General features: G+C 41.9%; 1 protein-coding gene across 4 annotated transcripts in view; it reads right to left on the reverse strand.

The window, feature by feature from the left end:
* The window catches only part of IPO11 (importin 11), a 220166-nt gene that overhangs the window by 197477 nt on the left and 4213 nt on the right, over nucleotides 1-18476 (reverse strand). For all 4 annotated transcript variants that reach the window (XM_074995524.1, XM_074995526.1, XM_074995525.1 and 1 more), the window contains exons 2-4: nucleotides 18212-18355; nucleotides 10517-10617; nucleotides 980-1052 (exon numbers count right to left, since the gene is read on the reverse strand). In XM_074995524.1, the coding sequence (XP_074851625.1) occupies nucleotides 980-1052; nucleotides 10517-10617; nucleotides 18212-18349 (312 nt within the window). In that variant the 5' untranslated portion in view covers nucleotides 18350-18355. The remainder of the gene's footprint in view (nucleotides 1-979; nucleotides 1053-10516; nucleotides 10618-18211; nucleotides 18356-18476) is intronic.

Here is an 18476-nt window from a genome sequence, read left to right on the forward strand (position 1 = left end):
TCCTCCCTCTCTACAAGATCCCAATGGGGATCTGTGAGAGAAGATTCCCTGGCTCCTAGCTCAGACCTCCCAAAAGAATGTATACTTCTTGCTGAGTCAAGATTATGTGTTTGCGGGGGTATCCCTCAATTTGAGTTTGACTGCTTTCTCTGTTGAGAATTTCTAAAGACAAATTTCCCGTCCCCATGGGGAAAGAGAATCATATAGTGAACCTCGCCACAACAGGAACTTCCCCAAGGCTGTACAAGCAGCATTGACGGTCACAGTTCAGTCAGAAGTAGTATTGGCAAGAAGCACAGATTTTGAAGACTGGAGTCCTACGTATAGTTCAGTAACTGCAAGAGGGTACTAGTGGAAGGGATGGAAAAATCTAACTATCAAGTGCATTCTCAATTATTTACTGAATAGCTAGATGTATTTACAGATGGAAAAATAAAGGAAGTTGATGCTCTGGATGCTGGAGGTTCTAACGCAAACCATCCAGCAGTATGAAGGAACTGGATAGGCAGTCAGTCTCCTCTGCCATTCATCTCCGTGATTAGAGACATGAGGAGAGAAAGGATATATGTACAGACCAACAGACGTTGCCTTCCAGAATTCTCCAACTTTGGGCACATGACGCATATGTAGATGAGGGTACACACAGGGAACAGAACTCAAAGAATGAGTCTTTATTATACCTTAGACAAACCCAGAAGTGCAAAAATTAGTTATTTTTAACACAAGGAGATACAAAATTTAACAATTCCGAAATATAAGAACATGTAAATATGGTAATCCATTCAAATGAAGAAAAACTTGACACTTCAGAAAAACTTAATGCTGTGATAAAATCTCATATCAACACAAAATACTACCTGAACTTGAAACATGAATATTGAAAGTTCTGTCACATTTCATTTTTAACCTTCATAAAAAACTTTTATTCCAGTAACAACACTTGCTAAGAAAATAAGTAATCATTAATTTCATTACTAACCTGATTCACTGGTTCATTGAAGTTGGTGATGAGTCCAGCACGCAACGTAGATTTCTCCTCTTCCGAAAGAGCACTGTCATTATAAGATATTAACAAATTGTATTTTCAAACTATAAAGCCCCCACCCAACTTTCAATATATATTTACAGAGAGTTTTTTTAATAGGTCATGTCAGGAAAAAAAATCAAAGACTCAGGTTGGATAAAGAACAATGATTTCTTTAAATCAAAATATCTGATTTATAATTTAAATGGAATATTTTTAATTTAAATTGTTTTTATTTACATTAGATACAAATTTACTGTTTTTGAAATAAACCTATTTAAAATTTACGGTACATCTATACATGCCGCAGCATCAAGACTGCAGAGATCCATCTTCTTTGGTTTGATTTAGCAAGTCTAGTAGGGATGCACTAAATCGAAAGTTGAGGGCATCCCCATCAACCCCAGTACTCCTCAAAGTCACATTCGTGAGGAAGGGTAGCTTACGGGAGATTTTCTGCCATCAACCTCCCACTGTGGAGACAGCAGAGAAAGCCAACCTAAGGTACATCGACTTCAGCTACACTATTCTCGTAGCTGGAGTTACTTAGGTCAACCTTCTCCCCTAGCACAGAGGTGGCCTAAATTTGAAATGGACAACTTATTTTAAGACATATATTTACAATATACTAGTAGTAGTAGGCATCCTTCAGTCTGCATAGACTATGGATTGCACCCTTTAAAGTTTCAATTGAGGACTTCATTTACAGCGTCTATTGTGACTATAAAGACCCACACGAGAGTGACAGTCCTTGCTGCATCTCTTGCAGATGTGGTGGGTGTCTGGCAAGTCCTTAGTGTGCTTTCTGTGCACTCGCTTCTCCTCCGCTAGCTGTCTGATCTTCAACTCGCCCTTCTGAAGGCCCTTGTGTAACCCCTGCCTCCATCTGATGCGGTCGTCTGCTAGATCTTCCCAGTTGTCAAGCTCGATGTCAACCTCTCTGAGGTCTCTCTTGCAGACATCTTTGTAACGCAACTGGGGGTGTCCGGGAGGTCTTTTGCCAGAGGCTAGCTCACCATACAGGATGTCTTTTGGAATCCTTCCATCGTTCATCCTGCGGATGTGGCCAAGCCAGCAGAGTCGACGCTGCCTGAGGAGGGTGTGCGTGGTTGGGATTCCAGCTTGCTCGAGGATGGAAGTGTTGGTCACTCTGTCCTTCCATGATATTCCAAGGATGCGCCTGAGGCAGCGCAAGTGGAAGACGGTCAGCCTCTTTTCCTGGCGGGCATACAGGGTCCAAGTCTTGCTGCCATAAAGGAGGGTGCTGAGGATGCAGGCTCTGTAGACTTGCATTTTGGTGTGACTTATTTTAAGACATATATTTATAATACACTAACACCTTGTAAAATGAAAACATAATATTAACCAGTAGATGTTTGCTGCAAGTTTTAAAGAAAGTCAGATTACTGAACTGTTGAGTTACTAAACCAGCTTTTCACAGAAGCAGCCTCGTCTGCAGATGCAGTGAGAGTATCTTCTTCAGATCAGTTTATTCAACTAGTTCAGCTCAATGATTAGTTAATTGAAAGTTTAAAAAAAAACAATTAGGAAAGCACGAAAGCCTGTTTCTTCTTCCAGTCTTAATCAAAACTACATATAAGAACATGAGATTTACTAGTTCTAAAATATTCCAGGAGATGGCGACCTGAAAAGCACAAACACTTCAGTTCACTAAGGACAATATTCTCTTTGATTGAGAAATAAATTTTAAATGCAAAACATGGTCTAATTTTTTTTCTTCTGTATCTACCATATTAAGGGTAATTTTATTTAATTAATTAAAATGAAATGCTGGTTTTCTGCATCTTAATTGAATTCCAATTTCCATTCAAGAGAAATTAACACAAATCAGAAGTAAAAAGTTAATTTATTTTTAAAAAGATATGCATCATTCAACATTTTCTAACACAATAAACATATAAAATTAGTAAATATATATATAACAATCTATATAACTGCTTAATTACATGTGCATAGACAGATCATATCCTCTTACTTATAAATCAGGAGCATCAAATATAGTTGCCAATTAAAATTTTAATGTTTACCAAAAAAAAGAAAAATAACTTTTTTGCAGGCAAATAAGTAAAAACCTAAAAATGCAAAATATGTTTAAAATCAATTATTTAAATCAGGATTCCCTTTGGGAGTAGGGACACTTCAAAGATGAATGACTATTTCGAAGTGCCCGTGACTACACAGCATGCCGATGCTTCAAAGTTGCGGCAAAGAGAATTAGCCTAATAAGATACTGCATATTCATCGCAGTACTTCATTATTATTCCCACTCACGCTGATTACCATGCCCCTTCAAAGAAGGGGGCTAGCGTAGACACAGCCAAAGGGATTATAATGCAATAGTTCTAACTATGACGACATGACATATCAACATTAAATCATTTTATTTTAATGTGTATAACCAGATTTACAATAATTTACCCAACTCTAGCACTACGCAAAGCACATAGAACCCATTAAACTGAGTTCATAGTCCATGGCACCAACCAGTTGGCCCCAGGGACACCAAGTCCACAGCAATCATAGCTCTATGCTCTCTGCTTCTGGCCACTCTTAAAGCTGCAGGGAGCCCCCAGAAACCCTGTGGCAAGAAGCTGAGAGAATGCGAGCAGCACAGGCACCATGCTGGCTGCCAATACACCCTCCCAGCCACACCCAGACAATGAGACGATGGTAAAGGCTAGCAGAGACCTCCCTGGACCCTTGCAGGACTTACCTGAGGGGTCCCAGGACCCACCCCAGAGGTCAAAGAAGCAGGCCCCCTCCTGCTCTGGCCCCAAGCTACAAGACCTCCTGGGCCAAGGGGGCTGTTGCTGCTGGACTCCTCAGCCAAGCACAGGAATACCCCAGGCTATGCACAGCGGGCCGCAGCTCTGGTGGAGCGTGGACACCCTACCCACACCCTAGAGCGGGTGCACACCAAAGTAAAAGTTCTGCCAGGGGTACATGCAGGTCCAGGATGCGTGGCAGAGGCTAAAGGAACAGCCACCTGCCCATTCTATGATGAGCTGCACCAGCTCCTGGGGCGGGGGATGAGGATGGCACCCCCAGCCAACAGATCATTGACACTGCAGAGGAGGAGGATGCCCCCACACCACAGCTGGAGCCAGAGCATCCAGGACCCATGCCAGAGCCCCAGGTGGAGCCAGAGTCAGACTCCAAGTCAAGCCAGAGGACCCTGGTAATTGCCCTGAACATGGGCCCCTTGAATATGCCGATGTCCAGGGCATCTCCGGACCTCTGTGGAGGACTATCTGGTGAGTATCCCATGGGTCATACATCCCCTGGGCCACTAGCCCATGGAGTGGGGAGAGGTGGAGGGCTCCACAATGGTCAGCCTTATCCCCAAGGCACTGCAGAGTCCCTCTGTGGCAGGGCCCACCATGCAGGGCACACATGGCAGTGATCCTGGAACATCCCCATCCCTCGGCTGCCCACAGGAGGGTGGGGAGCAGGGCCTTAGGGATTGTGTGGCAGGAATGACCCTCTGTCTCTCCTTCCTCTCTTCGTACACCCACATCATCGGAGGGCCAGCCAGCCCCATATCCCACCTGGAGCCAGGCAACCCAGGACCGGCACCCCACCACTAAGGCAGCAGGTCCATGGAGGGGCCCTGGAGGACGACGTGCTCCAGGCCTACACCACTGCCCTCTATAGGCCAACATCCTGGACTGACAGCTGTGGACCAACCTGGAGTGGCGGTCTTGAGAATGGCAGTGGCGGAAACCACAGATGTGGGCCTGCAACCAACTCGTGGCCTGGTTCGATGACACCACTACCATCTGGCAGGCATTACCGGCCCAGGCTCCCACGTCGGCCACCCCCGTTCCCACCACCACCACCACTCTCCCTCATCCTCCCTGCCCCCCAACTGCCCCCAGTGTCCTGCCCAAGGAATGCTGCAGCTCCCACAGCGGACAATGGTCATGCCTACCTCGCCCCCAGGCCTCCCCCGTCACGCTAGCCCTCCCTGCCCCCCAAATCCCCTTGCTCCTCTCGCCGAGCCCAAACCCACCGCAGCCTCCCCATTCCTGTACCACCCCATCTCTTCCAGGCACTGCCCCTGCACCCCAATGTTCTAATCGACTAGGACTCTGGCCAATCAGAGGAACAGGAGGGCAGTGCCTGAGACAGGTGGGGAGAAAAGCCTCACTAATAATATTTCTCCATGCTGCAATTCCCCCAGCTGGGGGGAGAGGGCAGCAGCAGAGATGTCTGCAGGTAAGTGACCCTCCCCATCGCCCAGACCCCCTCACCCCCAGCACACTCCTACCCTGCCCCCGTGCCCAGACCTCCACCCTTAGGTTATTCCTGCACCCCCCATCCCACCTGGACCCCACCTCCAGCCTGCTCCTAAACTCCCCGACTGCTGCCCCAGCCGACTTATGAACCACAGCTTACATCCAGATGCCCCAGCCCACTCCTGCACCCTCCCTGACACCCAGACCCCATCTTCACTGTGATCCTGAACCCTCACTCTCCACCCAGACCCCACACCTGCTCCTTGGCAGCTCCCTTCCACACACTGAATCCTGAACCCCCCATTTTTGGTCCCATCCTTAGCTAATCTGGCCTAGAGGAAGCTCTCAACTTCAGTTCTTTTGTCTCCAACCCCCACCTGTACTGCTGGAGCAGGAGGGGAGTGAGATGTGTCAATAAGAGGCAACATCAGTGAGGGTTTTTTTGTTGTTTTTTTTTTTAAAAACTTTGCTTCTTACTTTCATGTGGCCCCCAACTGATTTTTCTGCGAATCAGTGGCCCACAATCCAAAAAAGGTTCCCCATCCCTGACCAAATGATAATTTTCAGCAGAACGGATGCATTCACCTAAATAGTTTCTATTAAGCCTTTATGGTTGCAGAGAGACTCTTACAAATGTTAAATGAAGCAATGTTATGTTCCTGAGTTTGCTGACAGTACCAGAATCTACATTGCTTTTCGTAGCTTTCTCAAGTAATGGAGAGAAACCTACCAGACACTATCCAGTCTGATTCCCTTACAGGATTCAGTTCACTACCAAATTCTACAAAGCTCCCTATTTTTCAAAATGGTCATCTTAAAAAGACACCTTTTAGCTTAGTCTACACAAGACTTAGAAGTCTCACAGAAGGAGCTGCAGCACAATGAAATTTGAGAAGCACTACGTTAGACATACCAAAATGAGAGGTGTCCTTACATCAAATATTAATAACAATGTTCCTCTCCAGGTACGCCGCAAGAACTCCTCTGTCCGCTACTCCCCAGATTAATTTAGACAAATATATAATACACGGGTGAATTTTCAATAGTGCTTTTAAGTTCTATTGCAAAAATGAATTTAAGCACTTAGGAACGTAAGTCCAAATAACTTTCAATGAGACTAAGAAGCCAAATTTATCTTTTTGGAAATGGGACTTGGGTTCTTTTCAAAATTTTACCCTATTGTTTTTAATAGACTTCTAAAATCATAAAATATGCTCAGAAACCAATAATTCCAATTATTGATCTGAAGTATCCAAATGTCATTTCAGAAAACCATTTTTTTTTTCATTAGGCCAATGGTTCTCAAACTGTGGGTCAGGATTCCAAAGCTGGTCACAAACCCATTTCAACAGAGTCACTGGGAGCAATATTAGACATGCTGGGACTGAAGCCGAAGTCTGAACCACATGCCCCGCTCGGGTGCTGGGAATTAGGATCTCGGTTTCAGTCCACTTTCCTGCAAGCTGTAGCAGTGGGATTTGTGCTCCATACCTTGCAATCTCCAGGGTAATGCAGTCATTTTGTTGGCAGATGAGGTTGCAGTACAATGAAGTTTGAGAACTGCTGGATTAGACATCTTATGTATGTCATTAAAATATAGTCAATCACAAAAACCTACACTTCTGAGCAATATTTTTTTATATTTGTAAAATACTGTGCGTACAATTAAGACATTTAACTTTGATTTAAAATATAACTATTACAAGAGATTACCCTTTGGAAAAACAAAGAATAAAACAACAATTTAACTGATGGTTTTATGTATAATTTTTTCACTTATACTGTGTGTTATATAACTGGAACTCACCTCATATGCCAAATTTACACTCAATACCACAATAATCATAACTGTTAAAGATACATATCCAATTCATCCATCATATAAATAAACACTGTGAAAGATTCAGGACTGGGTTTCTATTGTAAGACAAAGTAGTAGAAGATGGATGATTCAGACAAAAATAATCTTCAGACAAAAATATATTATGACAAGTGAATGCAGCAAAGAACTGAAAAGCACTTGAAAATTTGATTTGTGAGCCACTTACATATATGGATTTATTTGCAAGTATTGATCATTTCAAGAACTGTCTAGTATACAACAGAGGAAGGAGGATAAAAAGCAAAAATATGCCCGTTAGTAATTACATGCAATAAAATGTCTTCAGATACTTTAAAAAGAAGAAACTCATGTTTACGGAATAGCTTTTTTCTGAACTGATAAGCAGCTCAGGTGATGTAACAGTGACATCTGCTGGATTGTAACTGTGCATCCACAATAGCTGTGCCTACACTTGCATTCCTCTTCATTTTTATAAAGATTTATTTTTGAAAAAGCTCCATCTACACTGTTTTTTTTCTTTCAAAAGACTCTCTTCTTAAAATAGATTATGCAAATGAAGTGTGATATATGGAAATATGCACTTCATTTGCATTCCACTTTTGAAAAAGGAATACAAGTACAGACACAGCAATTATATTGAGCCCACTGCAAAAGATTTACTTGAGAATCAAAAGCAAGAGAATGAGAGACTGATCTTCCCTTAATATTGTAAATTGTACTATAACAAATAAATTATTAAAATAACTAAATAGAGAAAATGACTATGGTACCATTTGCTACATTAACGTTCCTACAATGTCAAAATTCATGGGCTGAAATTTGGTAGGCATGGAAGACCACAAAACTGAATTTCTTCCTTCAGAAATCATCAAGACAGGAGCGAACATCAGAGGCACTGAATTCATTAAGATTTGGACAATTAAATGCTTTCTTCTGGTGGGAGAAGAGGAAGAGGGGTTAGTGTTGACTAAGGGAAAATTGAGACATTCATTTAGTCAAATAAATATTTTCTTCTGTCATTTCTCTTTGGAGCCATTTAAATAAACTATTACTATTTCTAAACCAGGATGAAAGACTACTTCTCCTGAGTACTCACAAATCCAAGCACAAATTTGGTGTAAGAGAGCATAATTCAAGTTACTACCACAATAATCTTACTAAGGGGCACCAAACATACAATAATCAAGTGGAAAGTAATCCACAATAGCAAGGAAAAAAATGTAGCAAAGGAATACAAGTTCAGAAAAAGAAGACAGCTTTTAAAAACATCCTCCAGAGGGGAAGGAAACAATGAGGAGTAGCTAAAGCACCAACTTACTGAGGTGTTGAATGTGCAGAATCCTAAAGACAACTGGCCAGATTAGAGCCTTGTTACACTCCAGAAACAAAACAGGGCTCTGTGAAGAGGACATTCCAGGCTGGACAAGAATGCCTGTCTTTTTTTCAACCCCTGACAAAGGGGACGTATTTGGAGCAGGAAGGAACAGTAGCCAGAGCATTCAGCACCACAGACACAATCCTGAACTCGTCCATCACTAGCATTTAAGGTTGTCGAGTTTAGACAAATTTCTCTCATTACATGACAATTTTCAATTCCTGGGGACTGCAAGACAATCCTTGAGGGTTTTGCAAATGTACACTATATTCTTGTTCAAACAGTTTGTGTGACTTCTGTGGCAAAAGGAAAATGCTGCCACATCTTTCTCAGTTGGTTCAGAGAAGCCCATTCCAGAAATATACTACTACAGAATCCTGCCTACTCTATCCACTATTAAAACTATATTGTGACTGTAATATCCCAGTAATAGTAATATCCCATTAGTAGCATCAGCAACTACAAGCCCATGCTGCCACACAATTGAGGCAGTTGGGCCAACTGATCCACCATCTGTGAAGCCCCCGCCGTTATAATAAATGACATTGTTTCATGCAAATTCTCTGTAGAACTGCAGAGTAAGGGTGGTGATTGGTTAACCTATCTCTGACATCACAATGGTCTAGGTCTCTTGGTACAAGTGTAATAAAGTCATAATGGCAGAGAACTTAAAAACAGACCATGAATTCCAGTGATGATTGACTCGTGATATTTAGGACAAAAAAACCTCAACTTCTTACTGATTCAAAAGATACCGTAGGTTTCCTGGGATTCAGAAGTTTATTATATAGATTACTGTAGTGTATTGTAGCTTGAAACCCTACCGGCCATGGACCCCATTATGCCTTCCTCATTTATCTATTGATACAGTGCAGAGAGTCCACAAAAAAAAAAACAAAAAACAACTTTACTTGCATCCGCATCTAAAAAAGCAGCCATGCTGTAAGATGTATATAATTATACACGGTTTAATATTTTATTATGATAGCAATGTCCAGTAAATTTTAGGTATACGATTTGGTGAACAAAAGTAATGGGGAAACTCAAGATTATTCATGGAACCTTAACTGTGAATTTGCAGGCCTCTGAAATGATGAAAAATCAGAACGGAAAGGAAGGGTGTAAGACTGTAGGTCATAACTGTAGATTTCCAGACACCTCACTCATCTTTAATTTCCTACTGGAAGTCTGACACATACACTTACAGTGCAAGTTCTAGACTCACTGGCCACATCTACATGGGCAGCTTCTGTCAAAAGAACAGAACAGCCCTTTTGTCAACAAAACTCACCAGCATCTGCACAGCTAAAGCACTCTGTCGAGAGTTTGTCAACAAAACTCAGCTGTTCAGCTGGCAACCTTATTCCAGCTCCTGATCAGGAACACCACACCTCTGTCAACAGTGTTTTGTCGACCGAGTGCCTGTTTAGACAGTTCTGAAAAGAGGGGGCTTCTGGTTCCTCAGGCAGCCCTGTTTTCAGAGTTTCCAGTCGGCCATTTTGTCCAGAGAGGGCAGGGCAGTGTGGCTGCTCTCTGTCAACAGAGCAGATTGCTCTTTCGATCTGCTTTCATGTGTAGGTGCAATCTGTCGACAGAAGTATTGCTGAAGTTTCTCTGTCGACAGTGACTTCTGTCAACAGAGGCTTCCCGTGTAGATGTAGCCATTCAGAATAAGAGTGCCCACAAAATATGCTAAAGAACTTTTAATGTTTTCAAATATCAGCCATTACTAAGTCATTGTGATAACAACTCTTCATTGCCTACCACAAAATCTAATAAACGTAACTGTGTAACACAGTCCTTGAAAACAAACAATACAGATCAACTAAGTGCCAAAGTATGAATAAATTATTTCATTAATGAGTTACTTGGCTTTTTCATATCCCTTCTGGTTTGAGTCTTGTCTATATCTTCCAGGGATACACTTCTTCCCTCATCAGTTATAATTTTTTAATAATTATGGAACTGCCACAAAATCTACTCGAATATGTAAACAAAGGTAATATACAACTTACTGTGGTGCTACACGCCTCCAATACCGGTCAATTCCATTTTTAAAGTACAGCACAGCTAACCACCTTACATTTACATCCAGAGTATGATTTGTAAAGATATTCTGTAAAGAAAAAGAGTTACATTATTTACTTCTTCATCTAGTCCAAAAGTCTCCTAAGGTTGCAACTCCCCCTCCCTTCTTAACAACTTCTTGACAGCGAGTGATACATTTTTCCCCAGGGGATCTTTAATGTACACACACAGCAAATGTGACCTGTGTTTGTAAGACCTTATCCAGAAGAACTTTCAATACAGTAAATTGATTTAACTCAATTTGGTTACATCCTGGGAAAAATAAAAGGTTAACACTAGCTGGGTTTGAATTTTTGTTATTCTTTGGAGTCTAGATAAGCCAAACCTGAAGATTAGACCTTTAAGTGATGCATTTGAGCCTGCTGCAAGCTTCCCAGATTATCTTATTGCCATCTAACACTCAGGGCATCATGGTAAGTAAGGGAAGTGGCATAAGAACCTAAACAAATCAACCTATTTAAACAACAAAAAATGGCTATTTTTGCTTAATTAATCTTCATAGTTTTCTTCGATTGAAGAAATTAAAGAAATGGATCCAGAGAAGTAATAAGTATTGTCGGTGTGAAGAACATGGAAAGCATCTATATAACTCTCCTGCAGAAGCACAAAACCATATTTGCAGACAGAATTCAACAGCCTTCTGTTCAAAACAAAGCAGCAGAAATGTAGCACTTACACAACACAGTCTCTTTGTCCAATGATTCCAAGCCCTTGCTCCCCAAAAGGCCTCATCTGATCTCAGTCTCTCCCTGACACCACTCTCTGGTTCCCAGTCTGCGCATCCCACTTTCCTTCCTCAGCTTACACACCAAGGTCCCCTCATTACTGCCCCCCAGTCAGTCTACAGTCCCCATCTCCCTGCCAGACTCCTCCTTTCATACGATTCCCCTACATCCACTTTTCTGCAAGTCCAGCTCTTGTTTCCTCTCTGAAAATCAAGCAGCTTCCTCCCACATATGCTGCCTGAGCCAAGCAAGCAGTTGGTCAATGACAACACAGAAGACTTCAACAGACCTGAACTGCAACTGCCAGAAAAGTTCAGTTTAGCCTGGAGCATGCCCAACCTGGGCAGAATCTTGGGGAATTTAGCAGTTAAAATCTAGAAAGGCTCTCATGTGATATTTAAAAAATGAACAAATCCGAGCAGATTTTTAAAGACACATCAAAAGCCATATCTCTGACAAATGCCCATTTCCCTTACTAAATTTCAAAACCCTACTCCAAAGCATGGAGGCACTAGAGCTTCTCAAAGTAAGTTCTGGTGATCTCCATTATGAACAGAAAAATGTATGTTTTTCTTATCCTCATTCTTGGAAATGGCTGCAACTTTATGGCTGCAATGTTTTCCAGGAAAATTCATCCAAAAACAGATACCCAGCATGGAAAATTTCAACCCAAATGGAGAAGTCTGGCAAAGTTATAATCAAATGAAAAGAGAATCATAATAGAAAGTGTCAGTCAACCTTAACAAGTGATACCAACCCCACATACAATACATATTCCTTATATTTTTAATCTGTGCATAACTGGAAACTTTAACTTTGATTAGGAGAAGATGGACTTCCTCCCATAATAAGGCAGAAAGAACCATTGCCAAGCCTCCCGTAAGAGTGGTTCTTTAAGATATGAGTGTGGATTTCCACTCTAGGAGTATACGAGCCTCATGCATGAGAGAATGGATTCTTTTAAGCATCCACTAAGGCTGCATATATGCACTATGCCTCCTCATACTCCCTGTGAGGAAATAAAGGACAACATGTCTGTGACCATGCCTCAGTTCTCCCACAATTCAAGGTCTATGGTAGCCAAGACTCTGAAAGTAAGACAGAGGGTAGGCTGTGGGATCCATACTATCTACACATCTTGAAGAACCACGTGTTCTTTAGAAAGAAGTAACCACTCTTTCTTCAAGTATGTTAGTACAGATACCACTTAAATAAGTGATAAACAGGAATGAGGAATATCAGCTGCATCACTCTAACAGGAATGGTAGCATTGCTTTTCTGAATCTGGCATCTGCTCTGGCAGCTAAATCCAATGCTTAATACTGGACAAAAGGAAGCAGTTACTCCACATTGCCCTCCTGAACACTTCAAAAACAGACACATTTTTGAAGCAAGCAGAGCATGTTGCTTAAACTCTGGTGAAGCCAGTTGGTAACACAACAAGATGCACTGCATTACCCACCTAGATATTCCTGATGGCGGGATGGCCACAGCATTCCAAGGACTAAGGCTGCTCTAACCCAGCTGGAGCTTCCCTGCCCACAGCAACTTCCCCAGCAGCCCCCTCCCACCCTTCCCAGCAGCCACAGACAGAGACTGTTCTGGCTGCATTGGAGTGCCCCCCACATGCAGCAGCCCTGTGCCAGGCAGGGGGTTGCTCCAGTCACTACCAGTTAACCAGAACCAGTAAGCCTCAACCTAAATGTATGAGGTTAACCTATAACATCCCTAGTTCAGACCACACCACCCATGGCCTGAGGTGAACCAGAGGGAGAGGAGAAGGAAGACCTCAGTTAGAACCACAGCTGCTGGGATGGCTGTAGGCACAGTCTTCCACTCGGTGCACCATCCTTCTGGTATCACTCACCTCATGAAGTTTAGGGTGAGGAAATGGTCTCCTTACTCCAGAAGTAGGCTAATCCAGTGTGACTGGCTTCTTTCCTACCCAGAAGAGGGCAGCAAAGATGACCCATCCAAATTAAACTATGAATGGGAAACTGCATCTATCCACAAAGCCAGCGAAGCTCCACAATGAGATACTAAATAAGAGGGAGAAGTAAGAGATGTGCACCTTTGCATTTGTCTTATTTTCTCAGATTATCTTCCTGAAACCTGAAAAACCAGCAAGCACTGCCTCAGAAGAGGAAGCAGAGCTGAGGGGACAAGCTCCCCAAAAAGGAAGCCCTGCAACACTGCTGAGAAGCCGACAAACACGAGGAGCCAAGCTGTTAGTCAGAAATCTGAAATAAGACATTGGAATTTCCCTGATAAAGGCGCTGATACAGGGAGATTTGGCAGAGCCACTGGGAGGCTCATTTGGAAAAAAACAAACAAACACAAAAAACAAAAAAAACATACAAAAAACAGCAAGTGAAGCATTTCACTGCACTCAAAGACCCGCTTGTGACGTGGCAAAACCTGACCTGTCTAAGTGCCAGTGATAACAGATATGTGAAATGTAAGTTAATGAAGAAAATACTTTGTCACACAATGTAAGATTACACCATAGAGCTCTCTGCCACTGAAAACCATTGAGGCCAAAATCTTAGCAAGATTCATAAAGGTATTAGACCAGAGGCATGGCTAAAACAGCAAGCAAGAAGTGGCTTAACCCAGCACTCTGCAATAAAGGTGTAATCAGTTAAAACAATTTAAGATAAAAAGAATCAAGCCAACCTGAATCCACAGATCGGTGCCCCAAACATGAACAACCACAAATGCAGGTAGTTTTAAAAGAAAAAATTAAATTGAAGAGAGCTGGTACCTCCCAGCCCAAGTGAGCAGCCTCTGGCTGAGAAAATCCAACAGCAGAATCCAATGCTATCAGATTGAAGAACATCATTTTGCAAGCTTGGAGATGCTGCAACGAATCTTCATTATCCCGTGAAGAAACAGTGGGTGAATGCAACATGCTTTTTAAAACATAATATTAAAATTTGATTATGTGGTTTGGGATAGAGAATGTGGTAAAGACAACTTTGAAAAAGTCAGACAAAAACAGGGAAGAAGATTTACTCCCTCCAGCAAACAAACTATGGACTGACTGGAGACACACCAGTCAATTATGGCAAACCTGAAGAACCTGCAATCAGAAATCAAAAAAGATAAATAAGATGATGAGTAAGGAGTTCCAAGCTTATATTAATTATATAAAAATTAAATTAATTAGAGCAATGGGAAAATGAGAGATTTGGAAACAGGATTAAACAAACAACTTAAGAGCATCATGAATATAAGTGAAAGAATGCAAATAATTAAAAAAAATCAGAATGATAGCTGGAGGACATAGAAAACTGAACACAAAGATTACACATATTCCAGAGGAGATGCAGGTTGAAATCTGCTGGAAACACTAGAAGACATTTTCAATGATGTATGAAAAGAGGGCAATAAAGATCTTGTCCCTGCTGGGTTCAAGAATCACTTGTCCTCAGGCCCCAAGCAGGTTTCAGACAGAGAGGTAATTGTGTCTACACTACTACAAAGACATGCATAAAATACTCAAAGGCAATGAGGGAGTGATCTAAATCACTGGTGATTATTAAATCAGCTGATGATAAATTTTCCCAGACAACTTAAAAAGTTAAGAGTGACCAGGTGATCACAAATCTTAGAAGTATATAAAATACAAATGGTGTTCCCAGACAGTTATTTAGATGGAATTACAGATATATGTCTGTCTCAGATCCAAAGAAAACAAACCCGTATCAGAACAGGTGAATCAACTCAAGAATAATCTGAATGGGATCAAAGGCAATGGTCCTAGAAGTCAAAAAGAAATCACAGGAAGCAGTCAGATCAGAGTCAGTGCACCTCAAACATGCATCATCAAGACAAAAGGACAGGAGAATGAAAGAAACACCAAAAAGTCATTAATGTCAGTCCCCAGTTGCTGAGGCAGGATCACATAAACCTTCCTAGACCATCCCTGACCTGTGTTTGCCCAGCCTGTCCTTAAAAATCTCCAACACTGGGGATTCCACAACTGCCTTTGGAAGTATGTTCTAGAGCTTAACTACACTTTTTCTGATATCTAACCTAAATATCTCTTGCTGTAGATTAAGCCTATTATTTCTTGTCATACTTAGGCGGAGAACAACTGATCACCACCCTCTTTGTAAAAGTCCTTCACATATTTGAAGACTTATCAGGTCCCCACTGAGGTTCCATCCCTCTCTTACCCCATCCTTCAAGATTAAGCCTGTTCATTTTTTTAAATGTTTCAAACAGGCCAGGTTTTCTAAACATTTTCTAATTCTATGTTACTTTCCTTCGGACTCTCTCCTATTTCTTCACGTCTTTCCTAAAGTTGTGACACCCAGAATTAGACAGAGTAATGCAGCTGAGGCCTCAGCAATGATAAACACAGCAAAATAATCACCTCCCGTGTCATATACATAAAACACCTCTTTTAGTACCTTCTCAAATATTAGCATTTTTCAGAACTGCATCACATCGATTCGTGTTCAGTTTGCGATCTACTATAACCCCCAGATCCTTTTCAGCAATACTGCACTTCCAACTGACAAGTTATTTCCAATTTTGTAGCTGTACAAATGATTCTTCCTACCTAAATGGAGTAACTGCCACTTCGCCTTTACTGAATTGCATCTTGCTGTTTTCAAACCAATTCTCCGATACAATAAAATAATGACATTATCTCTATGTGATTATGACAAAGGGATATAGCAAAGGGGAAACTGAGCTATGCAGCATCCAGGATAATTTATCCTATTTGGACACCCTATACTTAAGGGATATAACATTAAAATTAATTTAATATTGTGTTTTGTAATCTAAATAAGGTTAATAAAGTAGCAGAAACCCATACCTCCACTACTGAAGTAAGTCTGTCTTTAGATTTAAACACAAACATCCCAAAATGTATGTTAACTGAAGAAGGTTTATGGTGGAAAATATTCAGGGTTTGTCTACACTACCACCTTCCTTTGAAGGAAGGATGGTAATTAGGGTGTTGGGAGTTTACTAATGAAGTGCTGCTGTGCATAGGCAGCACTTCATTGATCAAATTCCTTCCCTGCAGCAACTTCGAAGTTTTAAACTTCAAAGTACCGGCACGCGTCCAGCCGTGTCTCACCCGCCGGTACTTCGAAGTGCCGGGGCTACTTCGAACTCCCTTTACTCCTCAAGGGACTTCAAAGTAGCCCCAGCACTTCGAAGTACCAACGGGTGAGCCACGGCTGGACGCGTGCCGGTACTTTGAAGTTGAAATCTTCGAAGTTGCCGCGGGGGAGGAATTTGATCAATGAAGTGCTGCCTGTGCACGGCAGCACTTCATTAGTAAACTCCCAACACCCTAATTACCATCCTTCCTTCAAAGGAATGTGGTAGTGTAGACAAGCCCTCAATGAAAAGAAAATTGAAAAAAAGATCACAATTTAAAATGAATATTATTAAAGCATTTTAATTAAATATTCTTTAGTCTGAGAGGATAAAACAGGGATTGCTCAACTTACGTTTTTACTTATATGGGATGAAAAACTGCAGAAATGGACCAATCTCTGTCCCAAGTGTGTGTGGCATGGGTAGTTGTTGAGTGTAAGTATCACCTTCCCCACCATCAATCCCAATCAGATTTCCACAACATAGGGCTCTGCAGTTTCAGCAAGTGTGGCCCAACAAGAGAGGAAGAGCTAGAACAGTGTTTCTCGCTCAGGGATACATGTATCCTTGGGGGTACACCGAGGTCTTCCAGGGGTACATCAACTCATCTAGATATTTGCCTGGTTTTACAACAGGCTACATAAAAATACACTAGTAAAGTCAGTACAATCTAAAAGTTCATTCAGACAATTAGCACAGTGACAGGGCCCTCACTTGCTCTTCTCCCCTGGCTCCTGGCATGCTGCTCAGGGAAGAGGGGAGGACCATCCCTGTACTCACCAGTGGGAAGTGAAACAATGCATCTGGGGGAGCACAGCAAGGTAGGGCTGCCTTGTTCCACTTCCCCTCCTGCTGCCAATGACTGCGGGCAGGGGGTGTTCAACTATTGTTGCCAGTGCCAGTCCCCCAGCTCCATTACTTGGGGGGTGGACTTGGGGTGAGAGTTAGGCAGGCAGAGTGCAGCAGAAAGGTCTTGTCCTGGCCATCCCCCAGGCTATGATTGGTGCAAGGAGTCGTCATGTGGGGGGGAAGGTCACATGTCCTTCCTCACTAGTAGCCCCCAAATCTGTGGGAAAGCCCTACAGACATCATGACAACAACTGATTTGAAGGGTCATGCTCACCTAGCACTCTGCAAGAGGCAAACCACACACACACACTTTTCTTTCTCTCTCCCCCCCGCCCCAGTTAATTACATGGAAATTGACAGATGAAATTTACTTTCCCCATTCTTCTCCTTTCCATATACAAGTTATGTCCCACATTCATATTTTACTTCAGCAGCCTGACACAGAGCAATAAATTTGCTTCTTGTTTTGAACAGAACTATTTGTATGCAGACATTTAATTTAGTCTTGCTATGGCAACTCTTCTAAAATAAATGTGTAAATATAGCATATTACTTTCCCCTCGCTTTGTGATTAAGCTCTAAATAACTCAAACAAAAAACAAGTACCCAGACACTGAAGACCTAACTACATTTAAAAAATAGACTTGTCACAGATTACATGTTACTAACAATGCCTCCTGAACCAGTGCTGAAAATGATTTATTCACCACCAGTGATAGGAGTAAAACATTCTCAAAACTATTACAGAAGTAACACTGAGAATCGTTTCCTCCAGGACAAATAAGTGCAAGTGAGCAAGTAGGTGTACCTGTCACATGGCTAAGTTTTGAAGAGATGTGCAGGACAACAGACTGAACAGGAGGAAAAAAACAGAGATACAGATACGGGAACATATAGCAAATAGCAGTTTTCACTCCAGCTTACCAACAAGACTGAATAAAAGCCCGGTTGTGTCTCCCACTGCTTCAATTGTTCCTCAGCTGGTTTCAGCAAAGCAGTATCTTGACTGGTGGCTTGGGTCAAGACCTGCAGAACAATAGTGCTGGCACTATTGAGATCCATGAAAATCTGATAATGAAAAACAGCATACAGATTAAAAAAAAGTTTCTGAGTATTGCATTACCAATCCAACATAGCACCTAAGCACATGTTTGGTTTTAACCACCTCAGAGGATTGAGCCCTTTAAAA

Source organism: Carettochelys insculpta, chromosome 5 (assembly GCF_033958435.1).
Source record: "Carettochelys insculpta isolate YL-2023 chromosome 5, ASM3395843v1, whole genome shotgun sequence".
Taxonomy (NCBI): domain Eukaryota; kingdom Metazoa; phylum Chordata; order Testudines; family Carettochelyidae; genus Carettochelys; species Carettochelys insculpta.